A 22,198-nucleotide genomic window follows, 5' to 3' on the forward strand; every position below is an offset into this window, starting at 1 on the left:
GTTTTGTTTCATTCCCACATGTTTCAGCAATCCTGCGTTATTAGGCTGTCTATCTCCACAGCTCAAAATGCTCTGTTCCACCCTGTGATGTCACGCAGTGGTTGTTTTCAAGAGTTTTCAGCAGCTACTTTTCACCTTTAGTTCAGTAGAAATGGGCAATTCCAAGTCTTTAAATCATCCGAATGATTCAAGTGAAGGTGTGTGGAGTTTAAAAACACAATAGAGCACTTCCTGTATCACCACATGACATCACAAGGTGGAGCAGAAGAAAAAGAAGAGCCTAAATATGCAGAGTTTGTGTGTTAAACGTGTGAATCAAATGAAACAGAAACGTTCTTGTAGAGGTACGAATGCAAGGAACAGCAAAATAAAAACAAATGGCCAATATCCAAGAGCTTTTTTTTTTGTTTTTGAATAACGCTTCGGCAAAAAAGCCTTCGTCAGATATTTTTTGTGCAGTATACTATTTGTCCAAGTCAAGAAAAATATCTGACGAAGGCTTTTTTTTTTGCCGAAATGTTGTTTAAAAATAGTAAAAAGCTTATGGGCATCAGCCAAGTGGCATTTTCCGCAAATGATGGGCATCATCCATCTCATTTCCTAGTGAGCCGGAGTGTTGGAGACGTGTGGAGACACTTAAAATATTCCATCCAGTCCTTGTATTTGCAGAGATCGCTGGGCTAGGCTAGTGCATGTCAATGGCCATAGTTATCCTGACACTAAAAACAGTCTTACCCACTCCACAAAACACCCGAAGCAAAACAATTATTACACCAGACTGTCCATGTAAATGTCTGCGTTGATAGAATAATGTTTGAAAAAAAACTAACCTTGCATCGCATGAATCGTCGCATGTTGAGGGACTATTTTCTCATATATCAGTCCGCCACCGCCGAGCTTTCTATCAGGAAGTACAACTCACTGCTGCTGCTCAGACATAAATCCTTCAAATGCAACGTTGGTTTTACTTCTAAAATCATTCTATCAACACAGACATTTACATCGAGAGTCTGGTGTTATAATTGTTTTGCCTATGGTGCTTTGTGGTAGCCTGATTCATCAGCCGGTTTCACTTCGTGGAAACCGTCTGACCTCGCAGCATTAGGATTCGTTCGCTCGACTGTAGTTACGGTACTTTTTTTAATTTAACCAATCGCTGCTATTTGGTCATGACGTATGTAATGCGCCGTCCAAGTAATTGCCGGCACAACAACAAACAAAGCAGAGCGTGAACACGTCTGTCAACGATCATTGTCGTTTCTGAGAGATGAACTTACGAATTAAAGGTGCAATAAAAAATGCGAAGTTTGTGTTTGACAAAGGAAGTCCAAAGAAGGATGGCGTATGCAGTCTGCTATCTCAACTCGGGTTGGTTCAGCTCTTCACTGACTGTCCAATGCGTGGCTTACAACTTCCGAGGTTCTTGCAAATTGTCTAATGTTCCGATTCCTGACCTAGACGCTGGAGAGAAATGAAATTGTGGAGTTGGTAAGACTGTTTTTAGTGGCAGGATAACTATGACCATTGACATCTGACCTCTGCAAATACAAGGACTGGATGGAATTTTTTTTTTAAAAGTGTCTCCACACGTCTCCAACACTCTGGTTAACAAGGAAATGAGGCCAAATGTCCAAAATTCCGGACTGTCCCTTTAACATACATGAAAATTCACATAGACAGTGGCTCACTCGAGAAAAAACTAAAACTAAAACACGACACTCCCCACGCCAGTCTATCTTTCCCACAATCAGGGAATGAAACAAAACACAACTCCAGGTCTGTTTGTGATTAGGAAACAACATCATAACAAATCAGAAAATAGCGTAATATGGGCCGTTTAACTCTGTAAATGTGATTAAATGCCATTTTCGAGATACAGGTCAGAACTCTATTACTGCTTGACTGTCAGATCACAGATTTGTTGACCTGGTTTGTGGTTCATATTTCTGTAATTACTGAGCCTATCCACATGAAACATAAATAAACAACGGGGAGAAATATTGTTTTTTTTGTTTTTTTTTTTTCCACGATTACTTCAGAACGTGACGCCATTATTCAACCCGAAAGACGTGTTCGTTGTCAGCTGAGCAGGATTTTACGCCATAAGATGAATATGACAAGTTTCCGGAGCTGATCCCAAACAAATAATGATTCAACTTTTTTGGATCAGAAAATTGGAGATTTTCTCAAACAACAGTGAGTTATGTAGAGTATTATTTTTCATCTGACTTTATAATATCTTAAAATTCCTGAATGTGAACGCAAACTATTGATAGTCGTCATCAATAATCCCTGGTGGTGTGATGGGTTTGAAGGCTCTGCTCTGTCTGAAGCCCTGTCACTCAAGTTAGACTTTATCCTGGCTTTGTTTTAACACAAGTCTGAACAGAAAAAAAGACTTAAGGCCGCCACACACTAAAGGAGAATTTGCCAGATTTTGACTGCGATTTGTTTCTTGCTGAGTTCAAGAAGGTGTGACCCCGACTTTGTGTCTTCATGTGCGAAATACAACCAAAAATAAGAAAAAAAAAACTATTTTCTTCATTATTTGTCTCCAAAACCAAATTGAAATAAAAATGAAAATGAAAAAGCAAATAACAATTCATTTTTTCAGTTTTCAATTTTGTGTTTAAATGAATAATGGAAAAAACGGATAACGGTCATTTCCTGTTTCTGTGACTTAAAGTGCGATGCCAGACTGAACCAGGACTAAAACTGGACTACACCATGACTAAACCGGTCTCAGTCCTTGTCCAATCCTAGTTTCCTGTTTATATGACTTAAACTGGACTTTTGCACTGCATACGGACTGAACCAGGATTAAACCAGGACTAAACCGGTCTCAGTCCTGGGCTGATCCCGGTCTCAGTCCCAGACTTAGTCCTGGTCTGGTCCTGGTCTCAGTCCTGATCACCCGAAAGACTACACGGGTGCACCTCCGGGCCCATCCCAACACTCAGTCCTGGTTTAGTCCTGGTGTAGTCCTGTTTTAGTCCTGGATCAGTCCTGGTTTAGTCCTGGTTTAGTCCTGGTTTCATCCTGGGATCAGTCCGAATGCAGCGCAAAAGTTCGGCATCGCAGTTTAAATCACGGAAACAGGAAACGGCATTATCCATTTTTTCCATTATTCATTTAAACACAAAATAGAAAACTGAAAAAAATGTATTGTTATCCATTTTTTTTCATTTTGGTTTTGGAAACAAATAATGAAGAAAAGAGTTGTTTTTATGGTTTTCAGGGGCAGACGGAGTGACAGACACAGAGGCGTAAAATACAAACTCAGGAAATAGTGAAAATAGCGAGAAGACTTTATTACTCACTTCTCGTAAAGTTGTAAATTTAAACTGCAGCGTCTTCCCATATTCTCCTTAGAATTTACCCTCCGCCACTAATGACTCCAGTCCACAAAACCGCATTATTAATCCAGTTTGAAGCATTCTTTAAAAGTAAAAAGGTGAGAGTAGTTCCTCACATGTCTGTTTACATCCACAAAAGTCGAGGTGAAGCTGCAGATTAGTCCTTCGTAAACTGGACAGGTTACACGTCCACGGCCGCTTCGTTTGTTTGAGTCTTTAGCCTCCTTGTATTTGACTCGCAGGCTGTATATTTTTTGTTGACATTGGAGCCAGGACCGTCTGTAGCAATCATTTTAAAAAACTGCCTGGTTCCGATAAGACCCCTCCAATTTGGCCCGAATACAGCGATTCCCTCAGATATTTATGAAGTCGCTAACCTCGCTTTCCCGCCGTTGACGAGACTGTAGGTGGGATGAATGCGACCTGGCCGTTCAGACTGAAGTCGCGTGTCAAAAGATCAGATACGTATCGGTTTTAGGGGCACATATCCAAGCGGCCTGGGTCGCATTTGAAAAAAAACGGATCTGTGTCGCTCAGACTGTCATTAAAAGATCAGATACAGGAGCATACAGGCGAAAAAATCTGATTTGGGTCACTTCAGGCTCTTTATTTTTCATTGACACTAGGGATTGGATATCATTAAGAAGTTGCTGATACGATACATACCTCGATACACAGGCCACGATACGATACACATCTCGATACAGTGCACGTTCGATTCGATATGATATATTTCAAATCGATTCGATACTGTTCAATAAAAAATAAAAGCTAAATCATGGCTGTGATACTAAAAGTCTTTGTTAAACCACTTCTTGTGCAAAGTTCATATGAAACACAAACATTTTAATCCTCAAAACAGAGTCAAAATGTCAAATGTGTCGCATAAATGAGTTTCCTTTCACTCCACAAGCAACAAAACTGTAGCTGTAACAAAATAATTTAGTAAAACACACCTAAAAATACTCTTGGTGATATATCGATACAGTAGCCCACGATATCGATACTGTACCATCACATTAAACGATGCGATATATCGATATTTTTGCACACCCCTAGTTGACACCGGAGCCAAGACCACCCGAAACCGCCCGATTCCTTTCCCTCTATTGACGAAACTCCGAGCCTGACGTGTAGGTGGGATGAATGCGCTTTGGCCGTTCAGATTGAAGTCGCATGTCAAAAGATCAAATATGTATCGGTTTTAGGAGCACATATCCAAGTGGCCTGGGTCACATTTGAAAAAAAATCTGATCTGTGTCGTTCAAACTGTCATTAAAAGATCAGATACAGGAGCATAGGGGCAAAAAAAAATCAGATTTGGGTCACTTCAGGCTGCAGTCTGAACGTAGCCTGTAGCCTCCTTGTATTTTGCTCGCAGGCTCTTAATTTTTCGTTGACACCGGAGCCAAAACCACCCGAAACCACCCAGTCCCTTTTCCTTCAATTGACGAAACTCCGAGCCTGACGTGTAGGTGGGATGAATGCGACCTGGCCGTTCAGATTGAAGTCTCGTGTCAAAAAAGATCGGATATGTGTCGGTTTTAGGAGCACATATTCAAGCGTCCTGGGTCACATTTGAAAAAAATCGGATCTGTGTCGCTCAGACTGTCATTAAAACATCAGATACAGGTTGAATAGGGGCGAAAAATCAGATTTGGGTCACTTCAGGCTGCAGAGAACCAAAAACGAATATGAAACTTATAAAACAAAATGTTAACACGTCGTTTCTGGCAAATATAACTTTTTCAAAACAGCACAAGGTAACACGGTGGTCTAAATATGTTACGTGTTCGCAGTAAATACTCCTTCTCTAAAAGTAGCACTACCCACCTCTGTCCCGTCTGGTACAAACACATTTGGTTTAGATCTGGTCCCTCTGGCCTGTCGCGGTTCATATTTTGGCACAGGTCGGAGAGCCGCTGACCACAGGATTCTCCCTCCGCTCTGTCTGTTCCTGGAAGCTAGTCATCTGAGGTGCAGCCGGCTCGAATCCAACCGCACACACATACCACGGGCCCAAATCATCAGCCAGTCGAACGGTTAGGGACTAGAAATCTTATTATTCTTAACTCACTTATTCTCACTTGGACACTTGAAATTTAACTGGGCAACTTTTAACATAACTAGTAGCTCGCTGTTTCCACAAATGTTATCCAAACATTACATTCTTGGATAATTTTTGAGGCAGAAATTGGACCAAAGTATCTGTCATAAGGGACGCGGTTTTAAGAGCAAATATCGTAATGTTGCACGTATTGGAAATGTTGTGTTCAAAAGTCAGATGGTTTTAACTTTTCACGCATTTTCCCTTATTCTTTCTCTCAAAAATGTCGCCAAAATCTGACTTCTTTGACTTGATCTCTAAATGATTCTAATACTCCTGCGCCTTTAATGCAGAGCAAACTCAATTAGAAATAAAAAGTCTGATTCTTACGTTTCTTAGTCAAGCTGCAAGGGGAGACACCGACCACTGTGATTTCTTCAGACAAGTCAATTTATCATTCGAGGTGTAAAAATTATAACAGCTATTGGTTTTTAATTAACTTAAAAGACACTGAATAAAACTGAAATGGTTTGTGCCAGCCGGAGGAACCTTTTTTCTCTCAGTGACTTCTATTTGACCAATGAATCCGCTAACGACCCAAAGCCCTGAAGACTTTTAAGAGAATTGAGACAGGTTTTTAAATGAGAGTTTAAGAGAGTTTATGGTCTGTTCATTGAGGTTTAACTATTATTACTTTCTCTGAAGTAGAGCCCTGCAGTCCCGCGGGAAAGCTCGCTGAGGGCGGACTAAACAAACTAAATATGACAGTCCCCCCGCGTCCCGTACGCCGCGCGAACAGTCCCTCCCGTCCCGTACGCCGTGCAGACAGTCCTTCCTTCCAAGTACACCGCTCGGACAGTCCCTCCCGTCCCGTATGCCGCTCGAACAGTCCCCCCGTCCCGTACGCCACATGAACAGTCCCCCCCCGTCCCGTACGCCCACATGAACAGTCCCCCCGTCCCGTACGCCGCGCGAACAGTCCCCCCGTCCCGTTCGCCACATGAACAGTCCCCCCGTCCCGTACGCCACATGAACAGTCCCCCCGTCCCGTACGCCACATGAACAGTCCCCCCGTCCCGTACGCCACATGAACAGTCCCCCGTCCCGTACGCCGCGCGAACAGTCTCCCCGTCCCGTTCGCCACATGAACAGTCCCCCCCGTCCCCGTCCGTACGCCACCCATGAACAGTCCCCCCGTCCCGTACGCCGCGCGAACAGTCTCCCCGTCCCGTTCGCCACATGAACAGTCCCCCCGTCCCGTACGCCACATGAACAGTCCCCCCGTCCCGTACGCCGCGCGAACAGTCCCCCCGTCCCGTTCGCCACATGAACAATCCCCCCGTCCCGTACGCCACATGAACAGTCCCCCTGTCCCGTACGCCGCTCGAACAGTCTCCCCCCGTCCCGTACGCCGCGCAAACAGTCCTTCCTTCCAAGTACGCCGCTCGAACAGTCCCCCCCCGTCCCGTACGGCCATGGATCTATTAAAATAACTGGATACAGTATTGCTGCTTGTAGCTGCCTCCAGTTGACGTAGTGTCTCACTGGAACTTCAGCAGAAAAAGTCCCGTGGGCCGAGACAAGATTTTTATCATAGAGCGCAATATAATCACAAACTGCTCGTGTTCGTCTGACAGGTCACTTACAGCTTTCAAAATTATCGGATTTGTTGGCGATTTTTACCTATTTTTAGATCATAAACTTTTTCTTGCTCAAAATCCTTGAGTTGTCTTAAAAAAACGCTTTATAATCGTTAGCTTCGGCTACGCACTGCTCCGCTCTAGTTCCTCTCGCTCTGATTGGTCAAAGCGATCACGTGATACACGATCCCGTGCTCCGTGCGTGTGGTCGCATGCATTCGCGTGTGCCCGTGGGAGAAAAGAGCACTACTGCGCATGCTCGGTCGGCCCACGGCCACCGGAAGTACCTCGCCATGCTAGGCTAAGCTGGGATCATGCGCCATTGAGCTCAGCCCATTGACTTGAATGGACGGCCATTTTGGAACCTGGGGGCTTGCGTACGGCGCTCGAACAGTCCCCCCCATCCCGTACGCCGCGCGAACAGTCCCTCCTTCCGTACGTCGTGCTGCCTGCGCAACAAAATCAGAACTCAACCAGAACTAAACAAGGTCTAAAAACAGCTCTAAAACCAGGACTAAAACAGGATTTAGCCAGGACTTAACCGTGTCGCCGGATCGCCCACCGCGCCTCCTCTCGTACGCAGCCCAGTTTCTTTCGCTTCTCCGCGTTTGACAGAGTTTAAGAAAGCAAAGGTTCCCATCCTGCGGGACAAAATATTGCAGATGCGAGCGGGAGCGGGACTGAAAATTACAATTCTTTGCGGGAGCGGGCGGAAACGGGTCTCTACAGTGCGGGAGCGGGACTCAAAATTCTGTCCCGCGCAGACCTCTACTCTGAAGCTAAAATCCATCCATCCATTTTCTTCCGTTTATCTGGGGCCGGGTTGCGGGAGCAGCTACGCAGGGACTTCCCTCCTAGGTCTGGGTATCGTTAAGAAGTCGCTGACACGATACATATCTCGATACAGTGCACTTTTGATTCGATACGATATATTTCAAATCGATTCGATGCGGTTCAATAAAAAATAATGGGTAAATCATGGCTGTGATACTAAAAATCTTTGTTAAACCTCTTCTTGTGCAAAGTAAATATAAAACACAAACATTTTAATCCTCAAAACAGTGAAAATGTCAAATATGCCGCATAAATGAGTTTCCTTACACTGAACGAGCAACAAACTGTGGCGCTGTAACAAAATAATTGACTAAAATATACCAAGAAATATTCTTGGCGATATATCAATACAGCAGCCCATGATATCGATACTATATCATCACATTAAACGATACGATATATCGATATTCTGATTGATTTTTGCACACCCCTCTTCCCTCCCCCCAGACCCTTGCAGACACGACACATATCTTGGTACATGGGGCGTGATACGATACATATCTCGATACAGTGCACTTTTATTTCGATACGATATATTTCAAATCGATTCGATGCGGTTCAATAAAAAATAAAGGGTAAATCATGGCTGTGATACTAAAAGTCTTTGTTAAACCACTTCTTGTGCAAAGTAAATATAAAACACAAACATTTTAATCATCAAAACAGTGAACAAGTTTCCAAAAACAAAACTGTAGCGCTGTAACAAAATAATTAAGTAAAATATACCAAAAAATACTCATGGCGATGTATCGATACAGCAGCCCGCGATATCGATACAGTATCATCACATTAAACGATCCGATATATCGATATTCTGATTGACCAGATCTGGAAATGGTCCCACAAATGTCTACCTTACCTTTACCGATGTGACAAGTGCCTATTTAAAAAGCAAAAAGCAAAACAAAATAAAGTCGTGTTGTTAATTTACGTTACAGAACATACGTCATTTTCCTAGAAGCGGTTGGTGAGGACCTCTTTTTAGGAACTGCATGAGAAGCTTTAAGTGCTCCTCATCATTAGTTTCGACTTCCCCGGCCACACCGAGATCGCGTTACTGCTTCTGACTCCTGAACTTTCCGCAGCGTTAATGGAAGTCCTGAAGCGTGAGCAGGCGTCGCGTATCTGGCCGAAGTGCAACAAAAACATACCTGCGCTTATGGGAAGACTGACTCAGAGCGTGTTTTCCCGTAGAGTCAGTCAGAGAGAGCGAGAGTTTGACAGGAGCCTCAGGACATCACACCGGGGGAGGCCTTCTCTGTATCTATGTGCGTGTGTCTTTCTCTCTCTCTCTTTCTTTCTTTCTCTCTCCGTGTTCATATTTCACTTGACAGCGGCTCGTGTCTGAACTCCGCTCATGCGAACACAACTACACTGTTACATGTGCAGCTGTTGGGCCAGGTGTAAGGAGAAGGAGCAAAGAGAGGGAAGGAAGGAGGGAGGGAGGGAGGAGTAGAGGGCGACAGGGGGACGGGGGGTTACCTGCTGAGTTGACAGGTGCGGCGCTCAGAACAGCGAAGCCGTCCAGGTTCAGCCAGTCCGGGTCTGCAAACGACACAACAGGGACATCAGGATTAATGACTCAGTGTTGGAGTTTAAGTATTTAAGGAATTTATGTGTCATTCGTTTGTTCGTTTTTTCAAAATAAAACCGAAAGAAAATGAAAAAAACAACACTTTTCTTCATTATTTGTCGTAAAAAAAGCAAAATGAAAAAACAGATAACGTTTTGTTTTTTCATTAGGACTGAACAAGGACTGAACCAGGACTGAACCAGGTCTAAACCAGGACTAAACCGGTCTCAATCCAGGTCTCGGTCACCGTCTCAGTCCCAGTTTCGGTCCCAGTCTGGTCCCGGTCTGGTCCAGGTCTCAGTCCCAGTCTCAGACACAGTCTCACACCCAGTCTCAGTCCTGGTGTCACTTCTGGTCAGGTCCCGGCCTCAGTCCTGATCTCACTACCGGTCTCAGTCCCGGTCTCAGTCCCGGTCTCAGTTCTGGTTTGGTCCCGGTCTCAAACCCGGTCTAGTCCCAGTCGGATCCCGATTTCAGTCCCGGTCTCAGTTCCAGTCTCACCAGGACTAAACCAGGTCTGAACCAGGATTAAAGAAGGTCTAAACCAAGTCTAAACTAGGTCTAAACCAGAACTAAACCGGTCTCGGTCCTGGTCTGGTCCCAATCTCAGTCCCGGTCTCAGTTCCAGTCTCGCTAGGACTAAACCGGGTCTAAACCAGGACTAAACAGGTCTCGGTCCTGGTCTGGTCCCGATCTCAGTCCCAGTTCCAATCACGGTCTGGTCCTGGTCCTCAGTCCTGGTCTCAGTCCCAGTCTCAGTTCTGTTTTAGTCCTGGTTCAGTTCGACATCACAGTTTAAGACACGTAAACGGGGAAACAGCTGTTATTCGTTAAATAAATAAATAAATAAATCGTTATCTGCTTTTTCATTGTGGTTTTTGAGACAAATAATGAAGAATATAGTTGTTTTTTTCATTTTCTTATTTTTGATTTTATTTTGAAAAACGAATCAACAAATGATACACAGATTTTAAGGGCCCATATTAGGCTGTTTTCTATTTGTGTTTTGTTTACTTCATACATATTAAACACACAAGCCCTGCATTTAGGCTGAGCTCTTCTCTCAAACAGAAAACACTATGTTCCACCTTGTGATGTCATACAGGAAGTGCTCCACTGTATTTTTAAACCCCATACACCTTCACTAGAATCATTTGGATAAATTTATGCCCTGGAATTGCCAATCTCTACTGAACTAAAGGCAAAAAAGTCGCTGTCAACTTGAAAACTACCGCTTCGTGACATCACAGGGTGGAACAGAGCATTTTGAGCTCTGGAGATGTAGACAGACTAATAATAAAGGGTTACTAAGACGCGCTACATTGAAGAAACGAAACAGCCACTTCACAAGAGGATGTACCAACACAGACGAGAGAGCAATACTGGACCTCAGTCTAATGTACAACACCTAAAACCTAAAAACAGTGCACCTCTCATTCACTGTTGGCAGCCTGACTCTACTGACAATATTCCACATAAAACTGTACGAACATGACCTCACAAATATGTCATCACCAACAAGCAAAGGGAAATCTGCTACAAACTTCTACATTGCTGATATCCGCTAAAACAGGGGTGTCAAACTCATTTTGGTCCAGGGCCGTATCCAACCGACTTTGATCCCAAAGGGGCCGGATCAGAAAACTCATGTCATATAAACCCCAAAAATAACAATAAGTTCAAATATTTGTGCAGAGAAACACAAATCTATTACAGAAATCTTTTTTAATTGATGAACTCTTTTACAAAATATTATAATATTATGAACAACCTGAAACTTAAAAAAAAAAAAAAAACAATTTCAACACAATGTTTTAACATGAACTTGTTTGCAAATAGGAATAAGTCAGTTTTTCTTGTAAAATCCTGCACTCGGCTCCACTTTTCTCATGTTGGACATTTTTCTGATGAGGGTGTCACGGTCAACAGTCAAAACGATCGTCCTTTAAGAGCGTTTGGAAAGAGACAAGTCTTCATTTGTGCTGCTCTGGTGGGAGGGGCCACGTACAGAGACGCTGGAGACGCTGCTGTGATAAACACCACAGAAAATTAACACGATTTTAATAGAAAATATGATGAAAATATTTTAGTAGAAAATCAGCCGAGGGCCAGATTAAAGGTCTTGAAGGACCGGATCTGGCCCCCGGGCCGTATGTTTGACACCCCTGCGCTAAAGAATCATCTTAGAATAACAATGGACACAAATTGAAAGATGAAACCACCTCTCACTTATTTTGGACCTGCCCAGACTCTGTGTGTTTTTTGGAAAGAATTCATAAAACACTGAGACTAAACTTACGCCCTTGGTTTTAATGACACTGTATTATTAGTCTGTCTACATCCCCAAAGCTCAAAATGCTCTGTTCCACCTTGTGATGTCATGAAGCGGTAGTTTTCAAGTTAAAAACGACGATTTTACCTTTAGTTCAGTTCAGATTTGCAATTCTAGGGCCGAAATTATCCAAATGTTTCTAGTTAAGGTGCAATATTTTCTGTTCCTGAGAGAAGAACTCTACTAAATACACAGGTTTTGTGTGTTAAACATGTGTGAACAAAACAAAACACAACTCCAGGTCTGTTTGTGATAAGAAAACAACTTTATAACACCAGAAAATAGCTTAATATGTGCTCTTTAATCCACTGAAATGTTTCCGTAAAAACTCAAGACAACATTTACTCTGGAGAAGGCTTAAAAAAGTACACTCGCTCCGTAGCCAACATTTCCTTTTTTGAGTTTTTGGAGCATTAAATCTACCCTGACTCGCTTCTCAAATCTCATATCTTTAGACTGGATATTGTTATTTATGACGCGCGCTTCTCTCAAACTGATCTGTACAGCAGACGCAGCTCGGCCCGAGGATTTACGAGCAAATAAAGCAACCACAACAACTGTAAACGCCGCGCACTCCTCCAAACCCCGAGCTGCAGTTTTAATTACAGCCAGTGGTAAACATGTACGACACAGCGGTGGTGTCATAGTCGGCAGCGGGGGGACCGCAACACGAGGGATTAGGAGGAAAACTGGGCCGGCGTTTGGAGTTTGGAAGTGGAAAAGAAGAGAGATTTTGGCGTGTGGAAGTATGGAGCTCCGACCGACGCCAAGGACAGGGGAAAAATGAGAGGATAAGGCTCGGTCCACACTGCGAATTCTGCGTAAAGAGGAATACAAAGTGAGCTGAAGTTTTTACAGCGGAGCGTGGAGGGAATAGCCAATAAAGCCATTAAGACTTAAATAACAAAGCCTTCAGTATTGGTCTAAGTTAATGAGGTTTACAGATATTTCCAGTTGGATGATTTTGAACACGGCTGCGAAATTAAAGGTCCTGTATTACGCAGAGTTGACTTTTGTGAGCCTTTTCGAACGTTGTTACCTCATCAGAAACACGCCCGGAGCTGTGTTTTGTTTCATTCACACGTGTTTGAGTAACTCTTTGTTATGAGTCTGTCTAAGTCTTCCAGCTTGTGATGTCACGAAGTGTTAGTTTTCAAGATAACAGCAACTTTTTGCCTTTCGTTCAGCAGAGAGTGAAAGTCCGCGGAGTTTAAAAGCACAGTGGAGCAGAGAGTTTTTAGTTTGAGAGAAAAACTCAAGTCTAAATCTGCGGGGTTTGTGTGTTAAACATGTGGGAATGAAACAAAACACAACTCCAGGTTCGTTCGTGATGAGGAAACAACATTATAACAGATAAAAAATAGCGTAAATGGGTCTTTTAATCATCCATCCATCCATTTTCTTCCGCTTATCCGGGGCCGGGTCGCGGGGGCAGCAGTCTAAGCAGGGACTCCCAGACTTCCTTCACTCCAGAAACTTCCTCCAGCTCCTCCAGGGGGATCCCGAGGCGTTCCCAGGCCAGCCCAGAGACATAGTCCCTCCAGTTTGTCCTGGGTTTTCACCGGGGGCCTCCCTCCAGTGGGACATGTCCGGAACACCTCCCAGGAGGCATCCGGAACAGATGCCCGAGCCACCTCAACTGGCTCCTCTCGACGTGGAGGAGCAGCGGCTCTACTCCGAGCTCCTCCCGTGTGACTGAGCTCCTCACCCTGTCTCTAAGGGAGCGCCAGAAACCCTGCTGAGGAAACTCATTTCGAGCGCCTGTGTCCACGATCTTGTCCTTTCGGTCACTACCCAGAGCTCATGTCCATAGGTGAGGGAAGGAACGAAGACTGACCGGTAAATTGAGAGCTTTGTCTTTCAGCTCAGCTCCCGCTTCACCACAACAGTCCGATACAGCGACCACATCTCTGCCGACGCTGCACCGATCCACCTGTCAATCACACGCTCCATCCTCCCCTCATCGTGAACAAAACCCCGAGATACTTGAACCCCTCCACCTGAGGCAGAGACGCCCCACCCCGAGAGGGCAAGACACCTTTTTCCACTCGAGAACTATGGCCTCAGACTTAGAACAGCTGAAGATCTTTTAAGACCTCTTTAAGATCTCTTTGGAAGATCTTTTAATCATGTACAAAGTAATATTCAGGTGCGATAAGAACTTCAGTTTCATATCTGTTTTCATGATTATAGACATCTTAAAAATCAGTCACATTTTCAATTATAAAATTATAAATATTCACCACAGTGACTTTATAAGAGCTTTTCATAACAACTAGCATGCTAACATACAGTTCCTAATTGGCAGACAACAGGATCTTTAATAAAGTTTTGTCAAGTTGTGTCTTCCACCAGAACTGTTGCACAATTATATCTTGAAAACTTTAAAAAGTGGAACCAAAGTCAGTCACTTGGCATTCAGCTGTAGAAATTATTCAGATTGAAGGAACTGTGTCCAGTTTGTGAGGAAAAATGCAACTGGATATGTAACTTTCCAGCTCTACTTGAGGGGCTAAGGAGAATCCTGTGAAAAACTTTATACTTGGTTTGCTGCTGTAGTACACGATAACCGATATTTAGCTTTAAAAATCCACAGCACGGCCCACAAATCTCTCTGAAGTTCAAGTCACGATCACAAATGAACTTCTCACTTTTGTAAAAATAAGAACACAACATGTATTTATATGAGATTTATGAGCGTTTTTTAATTTGTTGCAGGCGCTACATAATGGACTTATTTTGATTTATAAAACACAGAGTGTCCCAAAAATGTGACATCATTTCACAGGCCAATCATTTGAGCAAATCTTGTTGAAATAACCTCAAATTTTCACAGAATGTATAGAAACAGATCAGGATTTTATATTTAATGTTTTATTTTTGTTGTGTTTTCAGGTTGAGCCGCTCACTCTCAAAGAGAAGTCATTTTGCGTTTTGGAATCTGCTCGCACACACTCACCCAAGACCGTGCAGCCTTCAGTGCAAAATTTGGAAAAACTTCACCAACTCGCGAACAAATTTGGACTTGGCATCAAAAGTTTAAAGAGGAAGGCTGGTTATTAGAGCTAAAGGATCTCATAAACCAACATCAGCATCATCATTGAGCTAGACTAGGAAACTGCTTTTAAAATTATGTCAAATTTTTTGGGACAGGCTGCATATCTGTACTTGGGCAAGACACATTTTGCCCAAATACATCGAGAAAAATCTGGTACAGTTCCTTTAATCTCCACATCCCTGTTTAAAGGGCCTATGTTACGTATTTCCTGATCTATGTTATAATGTTGTTTACTCATCACAAACAGACCTGGAGTTGTGTTTTGTTTCATTCACACATATTTAACACATAAATCCTGCAAATTCAGGCTGAGTTCTTCTTTTCTCAAACACAACACTGGTAATACAGGAAGTGCTTCACTGTGTTTTTGTCATAATCAACCAACTTCTTCCTCTTCTCCCTGCCACTTTGTTAGTTTTCCATACTTGGTAACTAGATCATGGCTCTGTTCCAGAACATCTTGTTTTCTGTTTTTTTTTTTTTTTATATTTACATACCTTTTCCTGGACTTTTTGTATTTTTTTTCTGCTCTCAGTAGAGGTAAGATCTTAAGACCGAGCCCAAGCCCAAGCCAGGTCGGGTCGGGCTCGGGCTTCTCTCTCGCTGACTTTTTTTCAAATAAATATATGTTTATAAAATGTATGCTAAAATGATGTGTGGATACTAAACTAAGGAATACTTGTTATAAAATAAATAATATGGATAAAACAGAGAAGTAATATAAATGTAATTGATATTTAACTACTAAACAGGATCCGCAGAGCCAGAGCTCTGCGCACGTGAACGCCCCCTCTTCATTTAATAATCTTCCCCTCCGCAAGTCTGCATCTATTTTGACCTGGTATCTCCAATATGGAGGAGCAAGAAGTTAAACTAAAGGCAGGAGAACTGAAAAGACAAACACGCACCGGTAAGAGTGAGGTGTGGAAAAGCTTCAAATTGATTGTTGAAAATGCTACAGAAACTTGCGTTGGCTTCGCTGAATGTCGTCAATGTGGCGCTTTGCTTTCATACGAGAGCAAAAAGACTGGCACCTCGACGCTGAACAGGCATTTAAACAGCTGTACTGGCAAAAGTGATGATCGTCAAACATCTATATTATCATTTGTTTCAAAGACCGCCCCTCCTCTTCGCGCTAAGCAGGCCAGACACAGACTTCGGGCTCGGGCCTGCAAATCAAGTTAATTGGTCGGGCTCGGGCCGGGTCGGGTTTTAATACCCGCGGGCCGGGTCGGGTCGGGCTGGATTTTTTAGGCCCGATCTCACCTCTAGCTCTCAGTGCTCCCTGGATCTCCCATCTCTACTCACCTGGTTGCCTCGTGACCAGGTCGTGACCAGGTCGTGACCAGCTGTGACCCCTCCCAGCTCCTGTCACGCCTGTAAAATAAATCTCTTTACTTTACCTGCGTTTTGGTTCTGATTTTGGGTCCTACATCTGCGCTTTAGAACAGTTTTCAAACGCGAAAACACCTTCACTAGAATCATTTGAATAATTTCAGATCTGGAATTTCGCGTCTCTACTGAATAAAAGGTAAAATGTAGTTGTTAACTTGAAAACGTCATGACGTCACAAGGTGGAACAGAGCTTTTTGTGCCTTGGAGCTGTAGACAGACTAAGGGCCTGTTTACACGAGAACGCTTGCGAGTAAAAATTATAAAATATTTTATCAGAAGTGCCTTTCATTTAGACGATGACGAGGTTTTTAGGGCTTAAAAAACACAAAAATCTGAAACCAAATCTGCTCCGCCGTAGTGTTTCCGTTTACACTGCCCAAGACGTAAAACTCTGGTCACATCTGGTCACGTACATGTTTACATCACATACATATAGTACACAGAAAATTGTCACGCATACCCGATCAAATTCCACACAGTTTTGCGTCACTTTTGCGTTTGTATTTACACAGATTTCCTCCTGATCACACTCGTCTAAACGCGGAATAAAACAGTAAAGTCTTCTTGTGTTCAGACTGTCATTATATAAACGTAGCCTAATAATAAAGTTAGGGGTGTCAAATTATCGCGTTAATTGCGATTAATTAATTACAGTCATATTTAGCGCGTTATATTTTTTAATCGCGTTAATCTAATTTTTAATCTCTAACTTTACTGTTTCTGTACGCGAGTTGCCTTATTATAAAATCTGTTTTTATGTGTTGTTGGGACAATAACGCATCGCTTCCGCAAACAATTGTGATTTTCCTTCTCGTTCTCGCCGCATCTGCGATAAACCTGCACACGTCTGATCTCTGAAAACATCACGACACAAACACAGAACAGACTCGCCTTCACCTTCAACACTCTGTCAGAAAACTCATATTCCACTGAGTCGTGTCCTTTAGTCCCACAGAAGCTGAACCGCATCAGCGACACAAGAGCTTTTTTTTTTTTTTTTCTCGCTTAGTTTATGCAAATTAGCCATGCGGTTTTTAAGTTTCGTTTCTGTGAGACTTGCGCAAATCAGCATTAAACACATTATAATTTCAAACGAGCTGATGTGGCTCTAGAGTGTTCATGGTTTATATGTAATAATAATAATGTAATAATGAATTTAAATGAAAATACCTCAAGTTGAAGGCTTTTCTCAGCATTTTTTCGGTGAGATTAAAAAGAGATTAATTAGATTAATTAATTACAGATCATAATTAATTAATCTCTCAATTTTTTTAATCGCCTGACAGCACTAAATAAAGTGTTACTCAAACACGCGTGAATGAAACAAAACACAACTTCAGGTCTGTTTTTGATGAGGAAACAATATTCTAACACGGCTTAAAAAGTAAATTTTGTGTAATATCGAACTTTTAAAGATGCTCAATATAACGTTTTTGTTGTCTAGTGTTGTCACGATGTAAAAATTTCAACTGATTTTGATTCTGAGAAAGACATTCAATACAAATTACAATGTGAATAAACGCAAGATATATATGTTTAATGTCATATTGCGGAACATTCCAGGGAACGTAAAAACCTCTCCACAGAGACCGGCTGTTGGCAGACCCTCCTCCAAAAGGTTACATGGTACACCTGTAAAAATCAAGACTATAACAGGATACTTAAATATAAAACAGCTGTGAAAAGCTCATGGAAAATTAGAATAATTACAAATAATAGTTGGAGAGGGTTCAAATCCGTGTCCCAAGACTTTTACTTCACTGAAATGCTGCTCCGAAAAAAGCCACAGGTTTCACATTGTATTTCTTCTCAAAACGATCAATCAGGCTTCACACCAGTTTAGAGTCTGGCAAACGCGGACCAGACCGAGTCCAAGAATGAAGTAACTCTGCCCCCACAGGACTCCGCCAGACTGCACACAGCTGTCCACCTCACACTGGAGACTGACCGATATGGGCTTTTTCACGGCCGATGCAGAGACCGATTGTTTAGACCACAGAGCAACCGATGTCCGATAAGATCTAGACGATATATTTTGACCTATATTGATTATTCTAACTCATCTACAGTCTGTTTTTTACCACATAACTTACAGAGGGCTTCTTAGAGTCTATTTAAAGCTCCTATATTACGCAAAACGGACACTTCAGAGCTTTAAAACTGTACACCGTGCCACATTTTCCATCGTTTCGCTCAGCCCCAGCTCAAACTGTACGAGGGTTTAAAAGTTCGCAGCTCACGATTCATGTTCTCACGCTATACGATCTCGTGCGAAACTCTCACGAGAGGCAGGTTCGATATTCTTGCGACCTACGACTGCCGACGGGGAGCTGGTCGTGAGGTCTGAGGCTACGTTTATGTGATGACGGTCTGAACAGAAGACGTAAAAGTGGCGTCGCGTCTTCGCTTTTTATGCCGCGTTTAGACGAGCGTTTTCGGGAGGAAATCTGCGTGCGTACGGTGACGCGAAAGTGTGTGGAATTCGATTGTGTATGCATGCCAGGCGGCTCGGTGGTGATGTATGTGATGTAAACGTGTACGTGACATGAGCAGATCTGACCAGAGTTTTGCGTCTTGGGCAGTGTAGATGGAAACGCTACGGCGGAGCGTATTCAACTTTTCCACTCTGGAGGGTGGTTTCGGATTTTTGCGTTTTTAAGCCCCAAAAACGCCGTCACCGTCAAAACGAAGAGCGCTTTCGGTTTTACCCGCAAGCGTTCTCGTGTAAACAGGCCATAAATTGGTTCTCGTTACCCCATGTTTACGACACAAAGCACGACGCACGATTAAGCCAAAACTCGATTCCAAAAACAGTCGCACAAGTGAAAAATCGGTTCAAAAGGGGCCAAAGATTGCACAATTTACACCCAGCTTAAGCCATGTTCTTCTGCTGTTACCTCGTCAAAAACATACCTTGAGTTTGAGTAATTCTTTATTACCAATTTATAATTAATTTGTATACATCTCCAAAGCTCAAAATGCTCTGTGATGCACCTTGTGATGTCATGAAGCGATGGTTTTCAAGTTAACAGCTCTCGTTTACCTTTTAGTTCATTAGAGATTAGCAGTTCTAGGGTTGAAATGATCTAAATCAGGGGTCTCCAACCTGTAGCTCGGGAGCTACCAGTAGCTCTCCAAGGGATTTCTGAATTACACGTATTGTCCTGAATAACTCAAATTTGATTAATTAAATGCCTATTTTTTATTGTAAATCCATCATTCTTAAATAAATAATGGTTTATGTTTTATGTTTTATCTAACTGTAGTCTTGCCATGGCTCTTATGTAGATTTTATTTCCTGTGATGACAAAATTTAGTAGCTCTCTGGCATTTTCATTTTTGGAACAAGGTTGGAGACCCTTGATCTAAATGATTCCAGTGAAGGAGTTTGAGAGTATGTATGGAGTTTAAAAACACAGTGGCGCACTTCTTGTATTAAAAAAGGAAAGAGATCCGCACCAAGTTTTTATTTCAGTGACGTTTCGGGCCAAGCCACGTCTGAAGAAGGGCTCGGCCTGAAACGTCACATTGTGGTGGCACTGAAATAAAAATGTGGGAGCTTCAAGGAACTGCGGTGCGAATCCTTTTGCTTTTTTTTTTTTGTACTATTATTGTCTTTGGATCCAGTACGCAGTCGCAATTGTTGTTGGATGTGCATGTCTCTATCTACCAGTACACTTCTTGTATTACCACATGACATCACAAGGAGCAGAGTGTTTTCAGTTTGAGAAATTAACAGAGTAAACACGCAGAATTTGTTAAACGTGTGAATGAAACAAAACACAACTCCAGGTCTGTTTGTGATGAGGAAACTGCACTAGAACTTACACTTCTAATCCATGTAGCTGTAGTGTAACTTGTGCGCACTGAATCCTTTACTCTTTTCCGAGTCCAAGTCAAAATGATTGAGCTGTTCTTACCCACATCCTCAAACAGATTAGGCTTGCTGCCCTTGTCCCACTTGGTGAAGCGGTGCGATCGTCCCGGCCTGGAGCTGAGCACAAAACGCTCCACCGGGGTCCCGTCCAGAAGGATCGACGACTCCCATCCCGCTCTCAGGCTCTTCTCCACGGACGCGGCCTTCTTCTGGGGCTTGTCCGCTGCAAAAAAACAACAGCGCGGGTCAATTCGGCTCAGTGTGACAAGGACGGGGGTTATACCGGGACAGAGGAAGGAGCTGGGTCAATGAGAGATGATGATGATGATGATGATGATGATGATGTGACGGGAGAGTAGTGCTGTCAAATGTCAAAAACTTGATTACAATAAATGGAAAAGGCTCAACACTTGAATTATACGAATTACACAATGATAAGAAAAAAAACTTGTTTGTTGTGTATTGTTTAAAAGTCAGAATAGATTTTTTTCCAACACAAAATAAGAATATAAGCTTTGTTCCAGTCCCCAAACTACTACAAACTCAACGTGAATGAAGTGTGTGTGAAGCAGGCGAGCGCTGTGGGACAGTTCACACTTCACATGACCGGTGTCCTGGACGTGATAGAGTAAACATCCCAGCGCCGGAGAGAACAGCTGTAAGTGATGCTGTTAAAGTGCACTTCAATTCATCAGAAAGACACAGCGCACAGGCCTGATTAAATCAATCGCTGAAGTGGCCATTAACGTAATAAGAAGTGTGTTAATGTTTTTACTGTGTTATTACCTGGGGAGTCTGAACATTTATCAGTTTAACTCGCTGCTCGTAAGTTGAAATAGGTTACTGAGGTATTGTGCAGTTCAAGAACTAAGTGCAAAGAAAATGGTGAGGTAAAGTGTGGATAAAAACAGTCTAAAGAACTGAGCATTTTTTTCAATATTCCTGTGTATTGATTGGTGAAAATTTAGATCCTTTAACTCATAAAATGTCCTTTTTTCAGTATCAATACCTGCTTACAATCAACAATCGATACAATATAATACCAAGACCTGTCCGAGACCACAGGTTCCCAAGACCGAGACAAGACTAAGACCTCTGAGGGTCGAGACCAATACAAGACCGAGACTTTCAACGGCCAAGACCAAGACGAGACCAAGACCACGGCCCATAAAGACCAAATCGAGACCATAATTGTCATTTTTGCCCTTTATTTGCATTTTACATATATATCAATGTTTTTATGAATCTATCTCCATTTTATCAATCGTCGAGTGTCAGACCTCGAGACCGAGTCCAAGCGCCTTCAAGACCGAGACAAGACCGAGTCCAAGCGCCTTTCAAGACCGAGACAAGACCGAGTCCAAGCGCCTTCAAGACCGAGACAAGACCGAGTCCAAGCGCCTTCAAGACCGAGACAAGACCGAGTCCAAGCGCCTTCAAGACCGAGACAAGACCGAGAGTCAAGACCGAGTCCAAGCGCCTTCAAGACCGAGACAAGACCGAGTCCAAGCGCCTTCAAGACCGAGACAAGACCGAGTCCAAGCGCCTTCAAGACCGAGACAAGACCGAGTCCAAGCGCCTTCAAGACCGAGACAAGACCGAGTCCAAGCGCCTTCAAGACCGAGACAAGACCGAGTCCAAGCGCCTTCAAGACCGAGACAAGACCGAGTCCAAGCGCCTTCAAGACCGAGACAAGACCGAGTCCAAGCGCCTTCAAGCGAGACAAGACCGAGTCCAAGCGCCTTCAAGACCGAGACAAGACTGAGTCTTAAGTGAGTGAGTATTAGTAAATAGTAGTAAATGTGCTACAAATAAAGTGGATTGGATTGGAGTCCAGGCGCCTTCGTGGCCGAGACAAGATCGAGTCCAAGCGCCTTCAAGACCGAGACGAGACCGAGTCCGAGCACCTTCAAGACCGAGACAAGACCGAGTCCGATCGCCTTCAGGACCGAGACAAGACCAAGTCCAAGCGCCTTCAAGACCGAGACAAACCAGGTGCAAGTGACCTAAAGACTGAGACAAGACCGAGTCCAAGTGCCTTCAAGACCGAGTCCAAACGCCTTCAGGACCGAGACAAGACCGAGTC

General features: G+C 43.1%; 1 protein-coding gene across 1 annotated transcript in view; it reads right to left on the reverse strand.

The window, feature by feature from the left end:
* Positions 1-22,198, reverse strand: part of fndc1 (fibronectin type III domain containing 1) — a 181,549-nt gene that overhangs the window by 158,897 nt on the left and 454 nt on the right. Inside the window, exons 2-3 of the mRNA XM_055149766.1 lie at positions 20,156-20,335; positions 9,360-9,422 (exon numbers count right to left, since the gene is read on the reverse strand). Of these exons, the coding sequence (XP_055005741.1) occupies positions 9,360-9,422; positions 20,156-20,335 (243 nt within the window). The remainder of the gene's footprint in view (positions 1-9,359; positions 9,423-20,155; positions 20,336-22,198) is intronic.

Source organism: Boleophthalmus pectinirostris, unplaced genomic scaffold (genome assembly GCF_026225935.1).
Source record: "Boleophthalmus pectinirostris isolate CB_2022bp ecotype Guang Dong unplaced genomic scaffold, ASM2622593v1 HiC_scaffold_13, whole genome shotgun sequence".
Lineage (NCBI taxonomy): Eukaryota > Metazoa > Chordata > Actinopteri > Gobiiformes > Gobiidae > Boleophthalmus > Boleophthalmus pectinirostris.